This window comes from Cupressus sempervirens, chromosome 10, assembly GCF_028749045.1.
Source record: "Cupressus sempervirens isolate cs-2001-9-10 chromosome 10, ASM2874904v1, whole genome shotgun sequence".
Taxonomy (NCBI): domain Eukaryota; kingdom Viridiplantae; phylum Streptophyta; class Pinopsida; order Cupressales; family Cupressaceae; genus Cupressus; species Cupressus sempervirens.
Genome location: NC_143127.1, coordinates 105147849 through 105171176, shown reverse-complemented (window position 1 = coordinate 105171176; position 23328 = coordinate 105147849). Strand labels below are relative to the sequence as shown.

Genomic DNA, 23328 nt, shown 5'->3' with positions numbered 1-23328 from the left:
TCTTCCGTCGCGAATGCTACTAGCTTATATATATTCTATATATATAAAATAAGCTAAGAGATATCCTTCTCGAGGCACCTATTTTCATAATCTAACTTAGTGGAATAGGCGCCTCGAGAAGGATATCTCTCGGCTTATTTTATATATATAGAATATAAATAAGCTAGTATAAGAGATTCCAGGCCTGTACATGGTAAAATCAGAAAGGCTTTGGCCTAATCATAAAATTGGCAGGTAATTCAGTAAGAAAATTTTTTTATAAGACCGAAACCTCCACATGTCGATTTAGCCACGTGGTGCACATATTTGCACTACCAGATAAGTGTAAGGAAATGCAGCCAGCGTGGAGTCATGACAATTGTCATCTCAAAATGAAACGTGTTCGCACCAAATAAAAGTGAAAGAGCTCCCGCCCATTTAAGAAAATTCTAATTTCTTCAAACCGACATCCCTCTCGTCCGCCATAAAACATCGCTGTATTTCTGCTTGAACAAAGCTCAAATTTGTCTGTGAGAAATTTACCTGGTTACTACCATATCTGAATTTTTCCCGTCAATCTCCGTAGTTTCGAAGGTCTCAGGTTCGAACTATGGAACCGCCGTATATGAGAGGCTATTGGAACAGTCCAGAAAACATGTTGTCTCGGGGAACGCGACGCAGTTGGCATGAAAAAGGATCACCTCGGTACAGGCCGTCAAGCGCAAGGGCACCTGCTGTTGACGGCAGAGAAAATCCGTCAATATCAGGCGTCAATGTTCCTGTAGAGTTCCTCGACAGTTCTTCTGCTTCAAAACCACGTCTTCAGACGAAGAAGAGGAGGAATTATAAGCGGCGAGCGAAACTGAACAAGACTGCTGCGGCCGTCAAAATGCAGGCTGCATATAGAGGGTTTCGTGTCAGGAAGTCCAAGCCGTTGAAGAATTTGAGGGCTATTGCGCAGGCGAAGAAGTGTATGGAAGAGCTTAAGCGGCAGGTTGTCGACGAAAATGTTAAGGAATTGATCCGTCAAAATGAAAAGGAGCGGCTTAGAATCGCGGAGGGGCTTATGTCGCTGCTTCTTAAACTTGACGCAATTCAGGTATTTTGACGCTTATTTCATTTTTCTGAGGCTGACTATAACAAAATTGATCTGTCAAACTTTTCCCTCTAATATGAATTTAACGGCTGTAATTTGCACAATATTCAAATTTTTTGTCAAATTTCTCTCGCTAAAATAAATTTGACCGCAGAACATTTGCACAAAATTGACAGCAGTGAATTTGCATAATAGTAAATTTCTGTCAAATTTCTCTCGCTAAAATGTAGTTGACAGCTGTAAATGTTCACACTATGGAAACTTCTGTCAAATTTCTCTAGCTAAAATAAAGTTGACAGCTGGAAATTTACATAATGCTCCAACTTGTCTCGCTAATACAAAGTTGACGGCGTCGCATTTGCACAATACGAAGTTGGCAGAGAAGTAAGTTGAGTATGCGAAAGAAAATACAGAACAGCAAAAAACGCATAAACACAGAGTTTATTGTGGTTCACCACAAATCGTGGCTACGTCCACACTGAGAGCAGAGGAATTATATTAATGAAAAACCAATTTAGTTTACAATACATGCGATCAGCATTTATAGATCACAAATGATCAGCTGAAGAGACAAAATAAATGGAGGAAAAAACACAAGTGTCTGTTGGCCTTCTATACAATATGATATTGATCGCAGGTGCTTTTCTCATTTGAGGTTGAGAGAAGTAATTTTTTTAATGTTTATTCGTTATTTGAGATAATATCGGAGATTTTATTTATTTTTAAATCCGTTATTCCTTTTTTTTTGTTTTTGTCGTCCGTTTCCATACAGGGTGGAGGTTCTGTTTTGGTTCTTAAAAAAATTAATTGTTTTTAAAATTCCGTATGCATGTACTCTTGCCTGCCTTTGTTTACTTTTTTGACGGGATTCTATTTCATATGTTATTTTTGAGGATCAACTTACTATATTCTTAAAAAATTGTATTTTACTATATATTCTTGTTTGACCAATTTAAAATATAAATATGCAAAGTACACTTAGAAAATTCTTTAAAATATTAATATTCAAAGTATACACTTTGAAAATTCTTGAAGTCCACGTATATTGCCAATCTATATTTACTTTCTAGAATTTTATATTATTTTATAAAATTAATGAATTTAAAAACTTCAAGATATGAAATTTTTGTAAATATTACTAATTTATAGTTTAATTTATATGATTACTAATATTACAAATTCCTTTATAGTTTAATATTTAAACAACTTTGTTCCGAATTTCAAGTTATAATTTAAGGCCATATATATATAAACAAATTGTTTGTGGAGCTTCGATATAGATGAAATACGATCACACTCTAAAATGCTTATTCAAAGGAAAAACTTAAAACCAAAAATAGAAGTGATTAAAATCTATAAGAGCTGAAGTAGTGGGGCCATTTGGAAGGTTTTGATTGCGAGGAATTGGGTTCCATCTAGCAATGGTGCATCCAAGGAATCTTTCTAACCAAGCCAACTAGAGAAACCCATCTTACGAGCCAAAGAAGTGACAAAGGGAACATAGGTCTACAAGGGTCGTCCTTCTTGTTAATGCTAGAAAAAATGGAAGTGATTGAAATTGTGTCTAGTAAAAATAGGAATATGGGTCTACAAGGACCATCCTTGTCCTTAATGCTAAGAAAATAATGAAGTCATTAAAATTGTGTCACATCTACACTTTTGAGGAAGGAAAAGAACCACTACTAGCAGGGCAAGGTAGCATATGCAAATTAGCTCAATTGAAAGCACTAAGTTTTGGCACAGTGGTTGAAAAATAATATATTTGGAACAAGATCACAATTTAAAATGTTTAGGCAAAGGAAAAAATTTAAACAAAAACACAAAGCAATAGAAGTGATTAAAGTCTTAGGCTATAAGAAGTATATGTAGTGGATCATTGCTAGAGGATTTCTTCAGCCATTTGGTTTCACGTGGAATTTTTTCCCATCTAGAAATGGTGCATCCAAGGAACCTTGCCCATATCAAACCAATAGAGGAACCCTTCTAACGAGCCAAAGAAGTGACAAGGGAAAAATAGGTCTACTAGGACCATCCTCGTCATCAAGGCCAAGAAGAAGAATGGAAGCCATTGGATTTGTGTCTAATACAATTACTATCATTGCAGTCACATCTATACTATCTAGGAGGGAATAGAAACCCTACTAGTTGGTGAAGGTAGCATATGTGCATGTTAGCTCAATTGAAGGAAGTAAATGTTTGACACTTCTTTTTTTTGGAAAATAATATAGCTAGAATAAGACCACACACTTAAATGTTTAGGAGAAGGAAAAATAAATTAAAAAATACAAAAACAAAAAGAGATAGAAGTAATTAAATTCCTAGGTTATAAGAGCTATAGGTGGTGGATCATGACCAAAGCATTTCCCCAACCATTTGGAAGGTCTTGGCTACTAGGAATAGGCTCCCATCTAGTAACAGTGCATCCAATGGATCTTACTAGTATCAAGCCAACAAGGGAACCCCTCTAATGAGCCAAAGAAGTGACAAAGGGAACATATGTCTACTAGGACCATCCTTGCCATCAATGCTAAGAAGAAAAATGATGCCATTGAAAGTGTGTCTAGTAAAATTATTATCATTATAGTCACATCTACATTGCTGAGAAGGGAAGAGAAACCTCACTAGTGGGGAAAGGTAGTAGGTGCATTAGCTCAATGCTTGATAAGAAATTGCAAATGTTGAACTTCCATGTTCTTTTTACTAGCTTGCATCTGAATCTATCCAAAAATATCAGAATAAATCATCAATTTAGTATACAAGAAAAATATGAATGAAGAAAATCTCCTAATTCATTGCATCTAAAATATTGCACAATTAGCTCTTTCTAGATGCATAAGTTGAGATTATCCAAGAGGAAGCCTGGTGAATGCATGAGTATTGTTTTGGAGGGAGACCATACAAAATACCACACCCAAGCATCCTCGAAACCCACAAAACAACACAATGGAAAATGAGGTGCTAATGACTTAAAATACAGGTATGAAGATGAATATCATAAATGATCTTCACTTCAATATATCTTTATTGCTTCATAGAAATATGCTTTGTTAAGCTCAAGGCTGGAAGTTTTTGTACCTGGAAATAGATTTATGTTCCATCCTTATTCCACATATACTTATTAAGTGCCTAGTCATGACTCTTAATAGAAATGATAAATGTATTTTTCCTGTAGTTTAGGATTTTCTAGCTTGTGGTTCTTTGGATATAAGTAACGATCATGCAAACAATTATCTCGATTAGACATAAAGTGAGGCAACAAAAGTCATTATCCATCATTGATTTGACTAGGTTGCAAAAGGTCTTTATAACTGGTCATATGAAGCCATATCCCCAATGTAAGTTGAATATGGCTAGATACTTAGTTCATATAAGATGCAATGCATCTCTGCTATTAGTTTTCAGGAGGGTTGCATCAGAGCAAGCTCCATCCTTGGGTAATTTCTGCCATGAAATTAGGACACGCGATGAAATATCTCTTCCCAAAATTTGTATATTATATTCCATAAACAATGTGGAAATTTGATTCCCTGTTTTCAACACGAATCAATGAAGAACCAATGTACTTGATTCAGAAGTAAAGCTTGTGGAGACAGTCCAAAGGTCTTGAATGTATAGCTTCTTTTAAGAGTGAGAGTTTCTCAAACATTCCAATGTCATATAAAGAGGTATGGCCCTGAGATTAAATAAGACAACCTTGTATCAGTCATTAAAACTAAGTTGACTTAATGAGAACAAGTTTACTAAGGTATTATAAATATCTCAAATTAAGATTGTCCTGTTATCAAACTATTGTTCTTGGTAGGAAAATAGGGGAGAGGACGGAGTACTTGTGTACGTTCCAATGGTTGTGATAGGAGTTGCTCATTTGATACCCACACTTAATGATATAATATCCATATTTATTAGCTTAATGCTCAACTTTTTTGACAATATTGTACCAATATTTGTGACTTTAAAGTTGTTAGTACAATAATAACTATCCATAATTGAATGAAATGTACCCTTAGTTATAAAAAGAAACCAATGATGTGATGCCACATCAGCTGTGCAAGTATGAGAACCCTTTTTGCACGACCATTAGCCTCACTTTTTATTTGGGCTGTTTTGGACAACTTGGCAAAAACAATGCTGATGTGACATCATAATTGATGATGTGGACTTGAAAACCTAGTTATAAGCAGATGACTTTCAAGTAAGTTGCTGTAAAAAATTGAGATTTTTTTAAAAATTTCCACATAGGATTTTGATAAGTGCGAAGTTAGGGTGCTCAAGTACTGGGTCCTCTCCCCTAGTGGGCCCAGTTACAAACAGAAATGCTTGGTTGTGTTTTTAGTTTCTTGCAAAATGCTTTCTGATTTTTTGTGCTTTACCGTTTCATCTTTTCGTAACGTATTTAAGTATTTAACTTGGCCAAATATGACTTATGTATCACTGTTCTGTTCCACCGCAACCTGCAAACTGCATTAATTGAAATCTGAATTATATGTTACCTTGTTTGAATTAATGTCAGCCATGGATTTCTATTTGACATTCCTCTTGAATGTCAAGATATCATAGTGGGATGATTGGGACATTTCATACAACAAATGTTGAATACTTGGATGATTCACATTATCTGCCACATATATATGACTGCTAGACCTGCACCCTAGATATATGTTGAATAAGAATGCGAGCCTTTTAGTGATACACATAGTGCCTGAGATTTCATCATCCATGCTTAGATCCTCTGTGATGGGTTGGGCTAATATATAGAAGTAGCACATCAAAGTCAACACTTCATGGCAGAGTAGATATCACCTCTCTCTCTCTCTCTCTCTCTCTCTCTCTGTTGCACATTCATAATGGTCAAACCTATATCTGTAAAGTAAAATGTTTTTTAGTTTTATGTGTATTCAGAATTATTTTAAATAGACCTGTGCTAACTTTATGACAATAGAATCATTTATATTCTACAACAAAAAGTCAAGCATTTGACTGTTGACTCGGGATAACCGTCCAGCTTACTTTATTCATTAGTTTTCATAGTGCATTAGATGTTACAAAGGCTTCCTGCAAAATGGAAGAAATGGAGTTCAAAATCTTAGAGCCATAGCCGAGTCTAAGAACTGTTCAAGTGTAGCCATAGGAGTTTGTAATTAGTAATGTATATAGTTTTAGCCATCTAAATGCCATATCTGACAATGTAAAACTAGAAATGTGGTGGAATATACTTTTTAATTATCTGAGACAAACTGCTGAGTAGATTTGATAATTATTCTATAATAAGTCATCTCTTTTATTTTATCTTTTTTTTATTCTCAAGATATAAAAGTTGGCATACTCTTCCCGGGATTAAATGAAAAAAATCTTATTAATTATGGATCCATAGGGTGGCCTTGCTTTTTCTATATCCGGTCATGTAGATTTCATAGTTGCATCTATAATGGATCACATATAGGACAAAGGTTCTCAAAATGTTCTCTTGAGCTTGATTCATTTCTTGGTTGTTACTAACAAAGGGTAATGTGCTTGGTTAAAACTATCACATTAGGTTTCTCACCGTAATCCCAATGTGTCATCTACTGAGGATGATAATTACATCTGTAATCCTAGTAATGTTACTTGTAAACCAGTTGCAGATCTATTGTACAGCATTCCAAAGCTACAAGAAAGTTGTCTTGTCTCTTTTCATAGTGCATGACATACTAGTAACTGTAACACATGCCATGCTAGTCCTTAAGAAGCTATTCCTTGACATCCTATGCTAGTTGTGTTCAATTGTTTTTTCCAATGCCATTAACCTGTTGAGACCCCTGATGATATATGGTGTAAATACCAACATGTACATCACTGATCTTGTTAGGTTGATAATTAGGTAAAGATCTAGTTATTTTCTTGTGCTATGACAAGAAGTTTCTACTTTAAAATCTGGTACCAATCTATTTGCTTGAGAGAGTGTGGCTGCTACCTATTTTTCTTGCCTCACTAAAGTCTATTTCTGTTGTAAAAGAGACTCAAAAAAGAGAATAAGGTTATTGTAAATCCTTGAACCTAGTAGAAGTGTGATGATTGTTAAAATGGGTTATTCTAACTCTTGAGTGTGTTTTTTAGATTAAAATACTTAAATACTTATCATTTGAATATAAAAATTTGTATGAGACATAGACTTGCTATAATATTACCTTATACACACTATTACTGATGCGTTCCATGCGAATGGGTTGTGATTGTAGTGTCATGCTTAGATGATACCTTTTAGAATCTAGAGTATTTAAGATATGTTAGATTAGAGCAGTAAGTTTATTCTTCTTAGCCAAATAAAGCATTATATGGTTTTGTCATTAACTTCTGAATGTGGCATTTATGATCACAATTATGTAAGTTCATGTTTATGTCACGACTACAACATAGTGGCTTTGCCCAACAATAAGTATGGTTTGCGTGAACAAAGAAACTAACCTATAAGAGGAGGAGGAAATCAACCTAATCTTTGTGTCAAGGAGATGAACCTACAAAGGTTTTGGGTTGTTTGTGTTGAATTAAGTAACAATAACGATGGTTCTAATTCAAGATCTTGACATATTTGGATGGAACTGTTGTGGTATAAGTCTCCTAAATTGGCAACTGTTTTCTTTTCTTTATGTACTGTTAAGATTTATTAATTATTTGCAATTGATAAAAGAAACCTTGTTATGAAATAGTAACCTAGGAAATTGGTCTTTGCGAATAATTAAGATCCCAACAAACTGTGGTTTGTTTATGACTGATTATTAATAATTGATGATTGTTTCACTACTTCGTTGTGAAACCTTCTATGGTTTTCCTTAAATAATATCCTTCTATTTGACTTCTTGATGGAAAGGCACTTGAGGGGTTATGAAACCCTAGTATAGGAACCTATGTATGCATTCTTTGAGAGATTTTTAGCGAGGAGAACTAAATGAGACTTCAATCTCATTTGGGAATGGGTATGAAGACCTTTCTTGGGTGAAGGATGTTATTGTGACAGAAGTCCACAGTGGGAGGTTTAGGGGATAACTTCAAGTTTGGGTTTTTTTTTAAACTTAGTTATCTCTTCCTCCTCAGGATGCTTAACCGCAAAGCTTATAATTGCATCAAAAGGTTGTAAAATAATCTCCATATAATCTATCCCCTCTATATAAGTTTCATCTAATTAAAAGCATCTCACTGTCATTGAACTTATATACTGTACTTTGAGGCTTGGGGCCTTTGTCTTTCCAAATTCTACTCCGATATTGAATGAACTTGTAGAGCTGACGTAGTTTTGTTTTGGGTGCATGTGAGAGAATGCCTCTAAAATAAAACAATTGGTGTTTGGGTATTCATTCCCATGGCTTTGATCTTAGCTTTGTGATATATATAGAAGCTACAAGTGGCCCCTATGCACTAGGGAGGTTTTTTTTTAATGAGATACGGTGGAATAAACTTGAGCTGTGATTCAGCTACAGAGGAGTTATGGAAACCTACTAGCTCATATTTAATGATGATGTTGATATAAGCTATGGAAGCCTACTATATAATGATGACGTTGATGTATGCAAAGTTATGGGAATTTACTAACTTGTATTTAATGATGATGGTTACATAAGCTATTATGATATGAAGGTGTAAACAACTCCTATATATATGGATGGCCTTCTTTCTCTAACTATTGTACGCAAATGTGGGTTAAGCTCATTTAGGGTTAATCTGTTTCTAAATGAGCCTTGAATGAAAATAATGATCTGATGGTAAGTATTACCAATAATAAATATATTTTGATGTTTTCTTTCATTATATTTTGATGTTTTCTTTCATGATCATTGTGGACAATTTATATGCTAAGATTTTGGAGTGGTACTACATGAAAAGGTCACAATTGCAAGACTAGTTAGTATGGTTTAATTTTGTAGAAATAATGTATTTCTGAATGAACCTTGAATGATATAAATGGTCTTTGATTCATTATGAGTTTGTGCGGGTTTAGGTGTGTGATGGGAAAGAGGCCATCTTTTGTGGGGTCAAGGTTTTATATATGTGTTGGTAAATTAACCCCCAAACTTATACGACATCAAATACTGTTTTGAATCCTTTTTGGGTAGTTTAATTGGATTAATTAGCTAGGGCATAAGCCCTTTTGATAATATGTTTAGATCAATATCTCGGTACTTTCTTATGTCACAAATATTGAATTGAGATCAATATAGGAGTTGACTTCTTGGTGTTACAACTAGGGTTGAGTTGGGGATTCTATGAGTACATAGGTAGACAAAATCTCTCTTTACGGAGTTTAGCCCACTCATTTTGTGGCAATCATTGAAATTGTAAAACCTATGACTCACCTGTAGATAAACTTATCATCCACTTTGTCTACATAAACAACTTAAATTAATTTTATCAAATCCAAAACTTATAAGTTATAACCAATCGCTGCAACAACCACAAGATAATAACATGCACAATAACACAAGATTGTTAACTAGGGAAACCCTTAATTAGAGGGAAAACTCAGTGCGAATGATGCTCACAACATGATGTACTAATATGAAAATGCCTTGTGAAAGGGTAAAACTCTGTTAGGAGCAAATTACATACAATTAGCACATGTAGTCCATGTTAGGAGACTTTGAATCCTTGCTAGAAGATTACAATCCTTTTAGGAGTTAATAAGAAGTCAACTGAATCCATTGCCCAAATTGCTTTAGAACTATCTTCACAAAACAATTCTCTAGGATAACATATCCATAGGTGAATTGACTGAGACAACTTCTTTGCCAATACAATTCCTTTGAAGTTCTCAACACATTCTCAACATTATCCTCTGCTCTAATCTCATCTAATTCGCATCTATGTACCAATTACAGTTCACATAACCTCAATGATCCCACATGACTACTACAACCAAGGAAAACATGACTATTCCATTATACCAAGTCCTAACAACTAATTGAGTCGGCCTTGAGGATTCCCCAATGTACAATGACTAATATAAAACCTCATTAAGATATTACATTACACATTACATTACATTTACAGCTTCCAAAATAAATCCCAATACAGTCGACCTGACAATGAATGTATGACACGTTACACTTCAATGATCATAACAATATCAGCACTAGCATCTGCTACCTTGAATACATCATCACGAGCATGTCTTCAACCATAATTCAAGCCTGCTCAACCAAATTCCATCTCGTTTTAACATTTACAATTCATTTAGTAAATAGTTTCATGTGTACTGCTCTCTGACCAGTCTTTACATAATCTTCTGAAATTCAGCAATCCTTCAAATAATTGTCTACGAACACATCTAGACGTGTCCAAGAACATGATTCTAAGCCCGCAAAACTAAGTTCCATAAACAGTGACCTCACAAACCAAAAATTCCTTTGCAATTCTGATTGTCATAACCAAAAAGCATATATGTTGAGATCAATGACAAACCAAGTCATGGATGCAACACAAGCACTCATCATCTCTCAAACATATTAACAATCTCTCCCTTCAATATTCATGCTAACAAAACATGATTCGAAACAGCCCAATGGGCCATCATGAACATGGGTTAGAATAATCAACTCCCAATCACCATGGAACTTGATACAAATCAGCAAGATATCAAGAAAATGACCCTTGCAAGCATGATGGAGAAAGTGCAACTGGTCAAATAGCAGAATGACCCTCCTAAGCTCTCTCACAACTTGCATAGAATAATCAAGTCTTGGGATCGGGACTCTTGAATTGAGTCTTAGGGCAAAAAAACCAGTAGAGCCGACTTGGCTTTGAACTTGTAGAGTCTTGTAACCATGGTTTCTATAAGGTAGGATTTCTTGGTATGGTTATTAATTCAGTTAGAGCAATTGGTAGTATAGGGTATAACCTTGGGTCTATAGTATAACCATAAGACATCTTGATTATGTAACTTACATGGTCGTCTGGTGACCTAGATGATTTATGAGTTGTGGAAATCTTGTTCTTAGGTATTGTGCACATTATTATACTCATGCCCTTGTTAGTGGTGATATAAATTAGTATGGGATGTTTGATTGTTGTCACAGATAGCAGTGGATTTCAAAAATGATGGGATCTTTAGTTTAATATGAGATGTACTGGCATTCATTTTTGATGGGATGTTGTAGACTATAGGTTGCATTCACATGCATGTTGCCAATTGTTGTTTATATAAATAGGTGATGTGCATGCAATCATTCACACTAGATATAGTGATGTTTGCTTTAGGCTAGTCATTGTGCACTTGTGATGTGCACATCACTTGTTCACTGTTGTAGTTGTGGGATGCATGATGTGTGTATGAGATAGTCATTGTTATACTTGTGATATGTATATGTACTAGTCACTTCTGTATAAGTGATGTGTGCTTTATCTAATCATTATGTGAACTAGGGAATTTGGGATTATAGACTAATATGACCCTCTATGAATTTTTGTGCTGGAATGTGTTGTTATCATTTTAGTGTAATTGGATTAATTTAAAACTACAGTTATAATTAATATCACAATTTAAAAGAGAGATAAGAGATCTTTTTTAGGAGGAGATGATGTTTTCTCTCTATCATTGAGTACTAACTACAAAGCCTTTGACTCCCAAAGGTTATATGTAGATAGGGGCATCATGAACGAACCCTTGAGGTTTAGGTACAAGTCTAGGAATGACCCTAAAATAGGGAGCTTGCCACTTTCTAGTGCAAGCATATGAGTGGGTGGTTTGGGTTTATTGCCACAATGATGGTTGGAGAAATTATGAAGTCAACACATATATAAGATTGAAGATGCTTGGCTGATTAAATTTGTAATTGTTCTGAAATGAATTTAGAGAAAAGAATAGTAATAACTGAGTCCCAATTATTACACGTTTTCCTTGGCCAATTTTACCTGTCAACACATTCTCAACATTATCCTCTACTCTAATCTCATCTAATTTGCATCTATGTATCAATTACAGTTCACATAACCACAATGATCCCAACATGACTATTACAACCAAGGAAAACATGACTATTCCATTATACCAAGTCCTAACAACTAATTGAGTTGGCCTTGAGGCTTCCCCAATGTACAATGAATAATATAAAACCTCATTAAGATATTACATTACATGTTACAGTACATTTACAGCTTTCAAAATAAATCCCAATACAGTCGACTAGACAGTGAATGTATGACACATTACACTTCAACGACCATAATAATATCATCACTAGCATCTGCTACGTTGAATACATCATCACGAGCATGTCTTCATCCATAATTCAAGCCCGCTCAACCAAATTCCATCTCGTTTTAACATTTACAATTCATTTAGTAAACAGTTTCATGTGTACTACTCTCTGACCAGTCTTTACATAATCTTCTAAAATTCAGCAATCCTTCAAATAACTTTCTGCGAACACTTCTAGACATGTCCAAGAACATGATTCTAAGCTCGCAAAACTAAGTTCCATAAACACTGACCTCGCAAACCAACACTTCCTTTGCAATTTTGACTATCATAACCAAAAAGCATATATGTTGAGATCAATGACAAACCAAGTCATGGATGCAACACAAGCACTCAATCATCTCCCAAACATATTAACAATCTCTCCCTTCAACATTCATGCTAACAAAACATGATTCCAAACAGCCCAATGAGCCATCATGAACATGGGCTGGAATAATCAACTCCCAATCACCATGGAACTTGATACAAATCAGCAAGATATCAAGAGAATGACCCTTGCAAGCATGATGGACAAAGTGCAACTGGTCAAATAGTAGAATGACCTTCCTAAGCTCTCTCACAACTTGCATAGAATAATCGAGTCCTGGGATCGAGACTCGTGAATTGAGTCTCAAGGCAAAAAAGCCCAGTAGAGACGACTTGGCTTTGAACTTGCAGAGTCTTGTAACCATGGTTTCTATAAGGTAGGATTTCTTGGTATGGTTATTAATTCCGTTAGAGCGATTGGTAGTATAGGGTCTAACCTTGGGTTTATAGTATAACCATAAGACATCTTGATTATGTAACTTACATGGTCGTCTGATGACCTAGATGATTTATGAGTTGTGGAAATCTTGTTCTTAGGTATTGTGCACATTATTATACTCATGCCCTTGTTATTGGTGATATAAATTAGTATGGGATGTTTGCTTGTTGTCACAGATAGCAGTGGATTTCAAAGATGATGAGATCTTTAGTTTAATATGAGATGTACTGGAATTCATTTTTGATGGGATGTTGTAGACTATAGGTTGCATTCACATGCATGTTGCCAATTTTTGTTGATATAAATAGGTGGTGTGCATGCAATCATTCACACTAGATCTAGTGATGTTTGCTTTAGGCTAGTCACTAGTGTACTTGTGATGTGTACATCACTTGTTCACTGTTGTAGTTGTGGGGTGCATGATGTGTGTATGAGATAGTCATTGTTCACTGTTGTAGTTGTGGGGTGCATGATATGTGTATGAGATAGTCATTGTTATACTTGTGATATGTATAGGTACTAGTCACTTGTGTATAAGTGATGCATGCTTTATCTAATCATTATGTGAACTAGGGAATATGGGATTATAGACTAATATGACCCTCTATGAATTTTTGTGCTGGAATGTGTTGTTATCATTTTAGTGTAATTGGACTAATTTAAAACTACAGTTATAATTAATATCACTATTTAAAAGAGAGATAAGAGATCTTTTTTAGGAGGAGATGATGTTTTCTCTCTATCATTGAGTACTAACTACAAAGCCTTTGATTCCCAAAGGTTAGATAGGGGCATCATGAACAAACCCTTGAGGTTTAGCTATAGGTCTAGGAATGACCCTAAAATAGGGAGCTTGTCACTTTCTAGTGCAAGCAAATGAGTGGGTGGTTTGGGTTTATTGCCACAATGATGGTTGGAGAAATTATGAAGTCAACACATATATAAGATTGAAGATGCTCGGCCGATTAAATTTGTAATTGTTGTGAAATGAATTTAGAGAAAAAAATATTAATAACTGAGTCCCAATTATTACATGTTTTCCTTGGCCAATTTTACCTGTCAACACATTCTCAACATTATCCTCTGCTCTAATCTCATCTAATTCGCATCTATGTACCAATTACAGTTCACATAACAACAGTGATCCCAACATGACTATTACAACCAAGGAAAACATGACTATTCCATTATACCAAGTCCTAACAACTAATTGAGTCGGTCTTGAGGCTTCCCCACCAATGTACAGTGAATAATATAAAACCTCATCAAGATATTACATTACATTTACAGCTTCCAAAATAAATCCCAATACAGTCGACCTGACAGTGAATGTATGACACGTTACACTTCAACGACCATAACAATATCATCACTAGAATCTGCTACCTTGAATACATCATCACAAGCATGTCTTCAACCATAATTCAAGCCCGTTCAACCAAATTCCATCTCGTTTTAACATTTACAATTCATTTAGTAAACAGTTCCATGTGTACTGCTCTCTGACCAGTCTTTACATAATCTTCTGAAATTCAGCAATCCTTCAAATAACTTTCTGCGAACACATCTAGACATGTCCAAGAACATGATTCTAAGCCCGCAAAACTAAGTTCCATAAACACTGACCTCGCAGACCAAAACTTCCTTTGCAATTCTGACTGTCATAACCAGAAAACATATATGTTGAGATCAATGACAAAACAAGTCATGGATGCAACACAAGCACTCAATCATCTCCCAAGCATATTAACAATTGCTGCCTTCAACATTCATGCTAACAAAACATGATTCCAAACAGCCCAATGAGCCATCATGAACATGGGCTGGAATAATCAACTCCCAATCACCATGGAACTTGATACAAATCAGCAAGATATCAAGAGAATGACTCTTGCATGCATGATGGAAAAAGTGCAACTGGTCAAATAGCAGAATGACCCTCCTAAGCTCTCTCACAACTTGCATAGAATAATCGAGTCCTGGGATTGGGACTCGTGAATTGAGTCTCAGGGCAAAAATCCCAGTAGAGCCGACTTGGCTTTGAACTTGCAGAGTCTTGTAACTATGGTTTCTATAAGGTAGGATTTCTTGGTATGGTTATTAATTCAGTTAGAGCGATTGGTAGTATAGGGTCTAACCTTGGGTCTATAGTATAACCATAAGACATCTTGATTATGCAACTTACATGGTCGTCTGATGACCTAGATGATTTATGAGTTGTGGAAATCTTGTTCTTAGGTATTGTGCACATTATTATACTCATGCCCTTGTTAGTGGGGATATAAATTAGTATGGGATGTTTGATTGTTGTCACAGATAGCGATGGATTTCAAAAATGACGGGATCTTTAGTTTAATATGAGATGTACTAGCATTCATTTTTGATGGGATGTTGTAGACTATAGGTTGCATTCACGTGCATGTTGCCAATTGTTGTTTATATAAATAGGTGATGTGCATGCAATCATTCACACTAGATATAGTGATGTTTGCTTTAGGCTAGTCACTACTGTACTTGTGATGTGTACATCACTTGTTCACTGTTGTAGTTGTGGGGTGTGTGATGTGTGTATGAGATAGTCATTGTTATACTTGTGATATGTATATGTACTAGTCACTTCTGTATAAGTGCTGTATGCTTTATCTAATCATTATGTGAACTAGGGAATCTGAGATTATAGACTAATATGACCATCTATGAATTTTTGCGCTGGAATGTGTTGTTATCATTTTAGTGTAATTGGACTAATTTAAAAACTACAGTTATAATTAATATCACAATTTAAAAGAGTGGTAAGAGATCTTTTTCAGGAGGAGATGATGTTTTCTCTCTATCATTGAGTACTAACTACAAAGCCTTTGATTCCCAAAGGTTTTATGTAGATAGGGGCATCATGAACGAACCCTTGAGGTTTAGGTATAGGTCTAGGAATGACCCTAAAATAGGGAGCTTGTCACTTTCTAGTGCAAGCATATGAGTGGGGGGTTTGGGTTTATTGCCACAATGATGGTTGGAAAAATTATGAAGTCAACACATATATGAGATTGAAGATGCTTGGCCGATTAAATTTGTAATTGTTCTGAAATGAATTTAGAGAAAAAAATAGTAATAACTGAGTCCCAATTATTACATGTTTTTGTTGGCCAATTTTACCTGTGAACCAATTGTGGGGTGGTGGCAAGGAAAGGACTTGGATTTGGCAGTCTCAAACTTGGACATCAATGGAAGAAGTTTTGGAGAATTGAGGAGTAAAGAAGCAAGTACTTGAGGAAAAGGACAGCCAAAATTCTGGTGCTGAAAGGAAAAGATTTTGGAGATCAGAGGGATTATGAATATGGTAGCCAGAGAAGGGAAATTAAACTAGAATATAATGCACCCAAGACTTTAGGATTTTCTCTGATTTTTGTCTCTGATAGGACATAAGTACATGGATAATGAATATGACAACACATGCACAAAGTTTGACAACGGAAGACCCACTAGGAAACATCTCAGATTAATTATCTATGATGGGGGCAAGAAGGCCAAAAGCGCACCAGGGACAAGGGACTGGGACTCTAGCAAAGTTGGCATTGAAAGTTTGAACCCCAACACTCTGCAGTCAAGGATACCAATAAAGAATGGGACATAGGACTGATGCCTCATAACTATGGAAAGCTCTGTAACCATAATTTTTGGACAAAATGCTTTCAGAAATATGTAAGTGCATGCTTGTGCATGTGAACTTTGTTTGATAAAAAATGCCTGCATGAATATTTAACAGCACATGCAGTGCACCGTCATGGCTTATTCTTTATCAATATAATCCTTTTGGTCAGCAATCCTTGCCAAGGCTTATGGGAGAGGAACTGCCAAATGAAAGATAACATGATGATGAACATAATGCTAAACCAAGATTTTATCTCAGAGCCCTGTTGGATAAATTTAAACAAAATGTGTTCAAGAATGTCCTTTGAAGGAATAAAATTCCAAACATTAAATGTTATCTATAATTTACTGATCTAACTTGAGATAATCTTAATAAATATCAGTATCTTATCATTTGATGAAACAAGTGAAAGAAAAGTTACTGCCTTCAAGATTTTAATTCACCTAATATTGTATATGGGTGCTATCCCCCACTGTTCCCCAAACTCGTCCCCTCATGGTCCCCAAATTTAGGCCCTTGGTTCCCCAAACTTGCCCCCACGTGCCCCTGTTGGAACTATGGCTTCTTTCTTTCTTGAATGAGTTACCTTGGGGGCACCTTCTCTCACTTCCACCATAGAACCACCCAAACCTGAAAAAACCATTCCATAGTGCATTAACCCTACAGCAATGCCCATGCAGACTTATCCAAAGTACACAAAAGGGCCCACCAAATTCTATGTTTGTCCCCAATTGATCCACGACCTGTAGAGTGTGTCACTCCCATCTATCCTTTTTGAATGGTAGTGACTACAGACCCATCCCATCTTTAATCGAATTGCAGGATTTGTTTTCTCCAGATTGAGTGAGGCTCCCAAGTGCAGGTTCATTTAGAGAGTTTGGAGCACAATACACGGCCCCGTACAATATATTTGACCATGTACTTGTTCAGGCAGTTCTGACTAATTTCTAATGCTTTTCTTTGGTTTCGAATCTCGATTAATTATTATTTGAGTTTTTTCATAAATGTTGGGTATATGTCTTGCCAGTAAACAAAATATTTCATTTATGACACGTATGTGAGATTCTATATGCAAACACACTCTGAAACTCTGATTTTGAACAGTCTACAACACTTATAATTGGGTGCATCTGGGATGTGGGACAAATTTGGGACTTTTGACACTTGGAGCGAGTGATGCAACTAAAATGTTATTTTCACTGCTGTTTTGTTTATCTCACGCAATGACACTCACCTCTTCAAATAAACCATATCATGCAATGACACCTTTCAGAGTCCATAAAGGCCACATTGTCTTGGTGTAAATTCAATAAAAAAATGCTTGATAGTCTTAGGCTCTGGTAGGCTGGGCTCCCATGGAAGGGGGGCTTCCTAAAAACAGAGAGGTACACGCTTGAGATTTTTTAGGAATACTTGAAAGCTGACAGTCCCATGAATTTTGTAGTCTAGTTCTGCTTCAAAGTTTAAGCTCCTAAATTTAAGGAACCTGTTGGTGTCATGAGTGCATATCTTTATCTTTTGGTGATAAAAATATGTTAAGAAAATAATAAATCTAAGCTTAGATGTTTGACAATTAGTAGATAACATTCCTAAGCTGTGTGGCAATTTCTAGCCCACCCCATTATTACACATTATTATTGCTTTCCTGCAACCTCCTCTTCTTGGAGCTTAAAAATAGAGCTTAAGCCCCCTCCATGGGACTCCACCCTTATTCTCCTAAGGCCCACAGAGTACAATTTTCAGAAGCAGCCAACTTATTGAGGATAAACCTTTTGAAGAAAGCTTTCTGAGAGACATCTCTCAAACAAAACATTTTCAGATTTTTTGGGCTGTTTTCTTTTGGGAATGGTTAGCTTAGGATATGGTCACATAGAGAGGGCTACCAAAACTTTCTTATCAGGTTCTCCTAAGAATTTTGAGGAGCCTTTGACAATCCGGGTATCATGAATTTTATAGCTCACCAGGCAACATTAAAAAAAAGTTAATTTTAGGAAGTTGGTGATCACATGGATTTTCCAGCAGCAGCTAATGCTAAAAAGCTGTACATGCCCTCTGATGGCATCATGTGGCCAAGAAATATCCTACTTTTTGAGAAACTCTGAAGTCTCAACTCCACCACATATGCAACTGCTAAGAATCTAAGAACTTAAAAGTATACATAAGAATTCTATTTATCCTAGAATTTTTAGGATCCTTTGACAATCCGGGTATCATGAATTTTATAGCTCACCAGGCAACATTAAAAAAAAGTTAATTTTAGGAAGTTGGTGATCACATGGATTTTCTAGCAGCAGCTAATGCTAAAAAGCTGTACATGCCCTCTGATGGCATAATGTGGCCAAGAAATAACCTACTTTTTGAGAAACTCTGAAGTCTCAACTCCACCACATATGCAACTGCTAAGAATCTAAGAACTAAAAAGTATACATAAGAATTCTATTTATCCTATAGCTATTTTTTCTTCATTTCGTGGAACATGCTGTGCCATAAAAAATAAAACCCTGAAGCTCCCTATCATGGGACAACTTACTGAAAATCTCCCCTGAATACATTGTGAATACTGGATAGATGTCGTCCTAACCTTTGAAGTCAGGGCCCCAGATTTTTCTCTAGTACCTTAGAATACGCTCTTCCATCACTGAGCTCCCTGTTCGTATTTCTCCACACTTTCTTCTATAATTAGAAATGGCTTAGTGCTCCTTTACGGTTCTAAGACTTGTTCTGGTGATTTTTGGATTTCAATGTACATTATAATCTTTTCTCTCAGTTTTCTTCTTGATTTTAACAACTTCATCCTTTTTCACTTCTTGATCTAAATGGAATCCGTTTTTAATCCTTATTCTCATTCAGCTTTCTCATGTAACATTGCCATTTGTCTCTGTTCAAGATTTTATCGATGGCATTATTTTCATTTGATAGACAGTTAAGCAATTGGAAACATGGTCAATATTTGCGCGCTTGAAACCTAATCTATCTGTTGTATGCTCAGAGGTCTGTGTGCAGCTCAGAAGTTATAGGGGCTTGCCCGATCATTGTTGTTGGGTTCTACTTCCTCCTGATACAATTTTACTTCCTCCTGTTACAACCAAGAAAAAGAAACGCTTTTTTCACTGCTAAATTTTATCTCACAGTCCGCTTTAATTCTTGTATTAATTTGAGAGTTTTTAATGCACATTTTATGCTTTATAGTTAGAAAGGAAGAGCTTTGCATAGAAATAATGATACAGAGTTTAATGTTTCTATACAGGGAGTGGACACAATTGTGCGGGAATCAAGAAAAGCTGTAATCCGTGAACTGATAAAGCTTCAAGAAACTATAGATGCCATTAGTGCAGAAAAGACACTGGAAAATGAACCCCTTACTAAAACAGCTGAAGAATCTGCACTTCGAAAAAAAAAAATTATCCCTGAAGTAGAACATATACCTACAAACATTCATGCTTCCGAGTCCAATGCTGCTGCTTCATCCAGTAGAGACTTAACTTCTCTGGAAACTGACCTAGCGAATAAAGTCATACTTACTGAAATTATGGATTCATCTGGGACTGCAAACGGGTCCTCTGAAACTTTAGATGATTCATCCGTTTCTGTAAAAGATTATTATGATTCTTTGGGACCTGTTAAAGATTCTTCAGAGGCTGGAACCTTTCCAACCGGTGGAGATGTAAATGATAATGATGATGTTTCTATTGTTGGCCAAGAGCAAATTAGTTCACATATGCCTCAGAGAGATACTAATGAATCTAGAACAGTGGAAGAGGATTTCAGATCTGCTAACAGGTTGAGAAAGCTATATCGAAGCATAATTCTCTAGGACTTGAGAATGATTAATGTAGTTTTCCAATTTGCTTAAGATTTTACATGTTTTATCCAATTTACTTTGGGATTCTATATGTTTTTTCAAGAATTCAGGAGTAATCTAAAAACCAGTTGGCAAATGATTTTCCCTATAAAATTTTCTTGCTTACAGGAATGCCATACTTAAAGAGACCTTTGAAATTCTGGATCAGATCAAATCCCGGATTGCTGAAGGTCAGGCCCTGAAGTATAATGAAGCACCACTGCAAGCAAATGGTGCCGCCAAAAGTGTTCAGAAGAATGAAGAGAAACTGAAAGAGGTTATTAGTAAGCACAGCGTGGGAACCTCCCAGGAACTCCATAAGTGTAAGGATGTCTTCTGGACGTTGCAAATTAGATTCCTAAATTAGCTTTTGAATAATAAATATTATATACGGTAATGTATAATAAAAATCATAAAGGTGATTGACTCGCCAAGGATTTTGCCATCAAATTCTGTATATATCGTTCGCACATGTATTTTTCCATCAGATATTATTTTATTTATAGTTTATTTAACAGTATATCTTAAAACTAGGGGTGAAAATTAATAGTTTTAATAATGTGAATGGAACTGTCAAAATGAAGAGTAGTCGTCTGTCCATTCAAAAGATAGATGCTAGAGTTCAAAAACCTTTAAACTCAATCCATCTGGTTTCGTTTTATACATTGTTTTAGAGTTGTGCACCCAAGGAAGGGCCTTGGGCTCCTAATTCACATCATCTTAGACAATTCTATGAAATTCAAAAGAGGCAGGATCAAAATGAATCCTTACAGAAGTACGAGCCTCACTGTAGTTATAAACTTTAATTTGGTTAGGTAAGGTCTTGAAGGCTTTCCCTATTAATATAGAGGGACTACCATGTTTACGTGCCAGCTTGAATGATCTCTCTTGAATTTTAGAAAATATATGACGAGGACTAAAGTTTCTCTGCCAGCTTACAGATTTTCTTGTCCATGTAATACTTTGCCTATCATCTTTCTTTCAGACTATAATTTTGTTGAAATATCTATTTGTATTTCTTTTTCTTTTCTGTTTTGAATACTGGCCATACATTCTCTACTGTTTAGAAAAGGTTGCCTTTCCTCTTAACATTTTTTTGTTAAACAGGTGAAGATACCTCCACCCAAGGAAAATTATCACAGCAAGATGATATACCTGAAGCGAAGATTGCAGTGCGAGGCATTAATTCAGAAGGGGCTGCTTGTGTCGAAAAGAGGGAAGGGACCAACAAAGATATGCATTCATTTCTGCAGAGACAGGATGGTGATAATGAGTCTAAAGGTGAAAGCACCATCATGTCTGTGGAAAATGTATTTGAAGAAAACAAGAAATTGAATAAGATAATTGAGGATCTGTACCAGAAAAACAAAATGCAAACTGACATATTTACCCATATAAGTAACAAGCTTGAGCAGTTCGAGCATCGAATGATGCACTTGAACAACAAAAGGATAAGTTTATAGGCAAAAGATAAAGAACCTCTGCAATTCAAACATTTCTCAAGATGTATATGAGGTATTATTTGTAGGGTTTCATTAACAACTGAATGATTTTATTAGGTTATATGTTTGCCTATTGATCTATGTTTTTTATTTGTTTGCTTGGCTGATATTCAATCAAACTCCCAATCAGCATGCAGAAATTCGACCACCCAGCAACTCCAACAATAAGGAAGCCTACTGTCTTGATCCAGAGTGGATTTTTTAAGCAATTTTGATGTCGTAGTTGCAGTTTAGTTATTGTATTGTATATAAGTGCATCTTTCGCTTAAGACTTTGGTTACATGTTTCAGCAGAAGAACAAGAGTCCAATTTGAAAAAAATTTGATTCCTTGGTAAGAAGAGCCCATATTGTAGCCCATCAAATTGGGCACATTTGAATAAAATCTTCTTTTTGTAATGAGAATCTAAAAGTATATAATCTTCTCTTTGTAATGAGAATGTAAAGTACATGGCATTACATATTCTTTATTGAAGGTCTTCTTTTTAGCCCATCTAATGTTTCAATGTTTGAATATTTTTTCTTTTAACATTTAATATTACTTTGTATGTACTCCTTAGAGGGGGTGTTGGCTTCTTACCTGATTTGACAGGATTTCAAATGGACTATGAAAGTGCAAGAAATACCTAGAAGTATTTAGAACAAATAAGACCAACTATTAAGACTTTTTAGTTTTCTAGTTTTCTTCCCTTTGAATTCTGCAAGATCAAGGCAAAAGGCGGGAGTACCTTGGAATTTATTAATTTTCTTCTCAACAACAATATGCAACATAAAAGACCAACCTATAAAGACCTTTCAGTTTTCTTCCCTTTCAATTCTGCTAGATCTAGGCGGGTGTACCTTGTAATTTTTATTTTTCTTCTCAACAACAATATGCAACATAATTTCCAGCATGACAAATGGATCTGCCTTAAACTCTTCTAATTCAAGGACTGTAAAGGGGTGGTGAACAACTAATCCTACAAACCCTAAGACTCCATGAATCCAGTGTTGGCTAACTTTTCAGATCTACAAGCAACACAAAAATTTCTACAAACAATGAAAATTTAAAAGATTTAACATATAGCTTATCCATATTCCACAACTTGTTATATTTTTATCCATTGGGTTATTTACTCACAAAATTGACATGACACTAATCTATCTTCCCACTTGGTGGAGAAGAAATTGGTACTCAATCTTAAATCTTATTCTTATCAAAATCTTTCCGTGAAACCCTCAATCCTCTTAATTCATGTATTTATACAATCAATTTGATTATTTGCAAGACATGAAAATATACCGAGCATTT

At 35.5% G+C, this 23328-nt stretch overlaps 1 protein-coding gene across 1 annotated transcript; it reads left to right on the top strand.

Moving 5' to 3' along the window:
- The first annotated feature begins 287 nt into the window (after positions 1-287).
- Positions 288-22530, top strand: LOC149532815 (uncharacterized). The gene is made up of 5 exons (XM_089806536.1): positions 288-1078; positions 19944-20476; positions 20667-20860; positions 21645-22052; positions 22170-22530. The coding sequence occupies exons 1-4, from the start codon at positions 590-592 to the stop codon at positions 21998-22000; spliced, it is 1572 nt and encodes a 523-aa protein (XP_089662662.1). The 5' UTR covers positions 288-589; the 3' UTR covers positions 22001-22052; positions 22170-22530.
- The last annotated feature ends 798 nt before the right edge of the window (positions 22531-23328 follow it).

Excerpts from the sequence above, each read along its gene's own strand:
- LOC149532815 (XM_089806536.1), top strand. The coding sequence starts at position 590 with ATGGAACCGCCGTATATGAGAGGCTATTGGAACAGTCCAGAAAACATG. Across the intron at positions 1,079-19,943 it reads TTAAACTTGACGCAATTCAG|GGAGTGGACACAATTGTGCG; the intron begins GTATTTTGACGC and ends GTTTCTATACAG. Across the intron at positions 20,477-20,666 it reads GATTTCAGATCTGCTAACAG|GAATGCCATACTTAAAGAGA; the intron begins GTTGAGAAAGCT and ends TCTTGCTTACAG.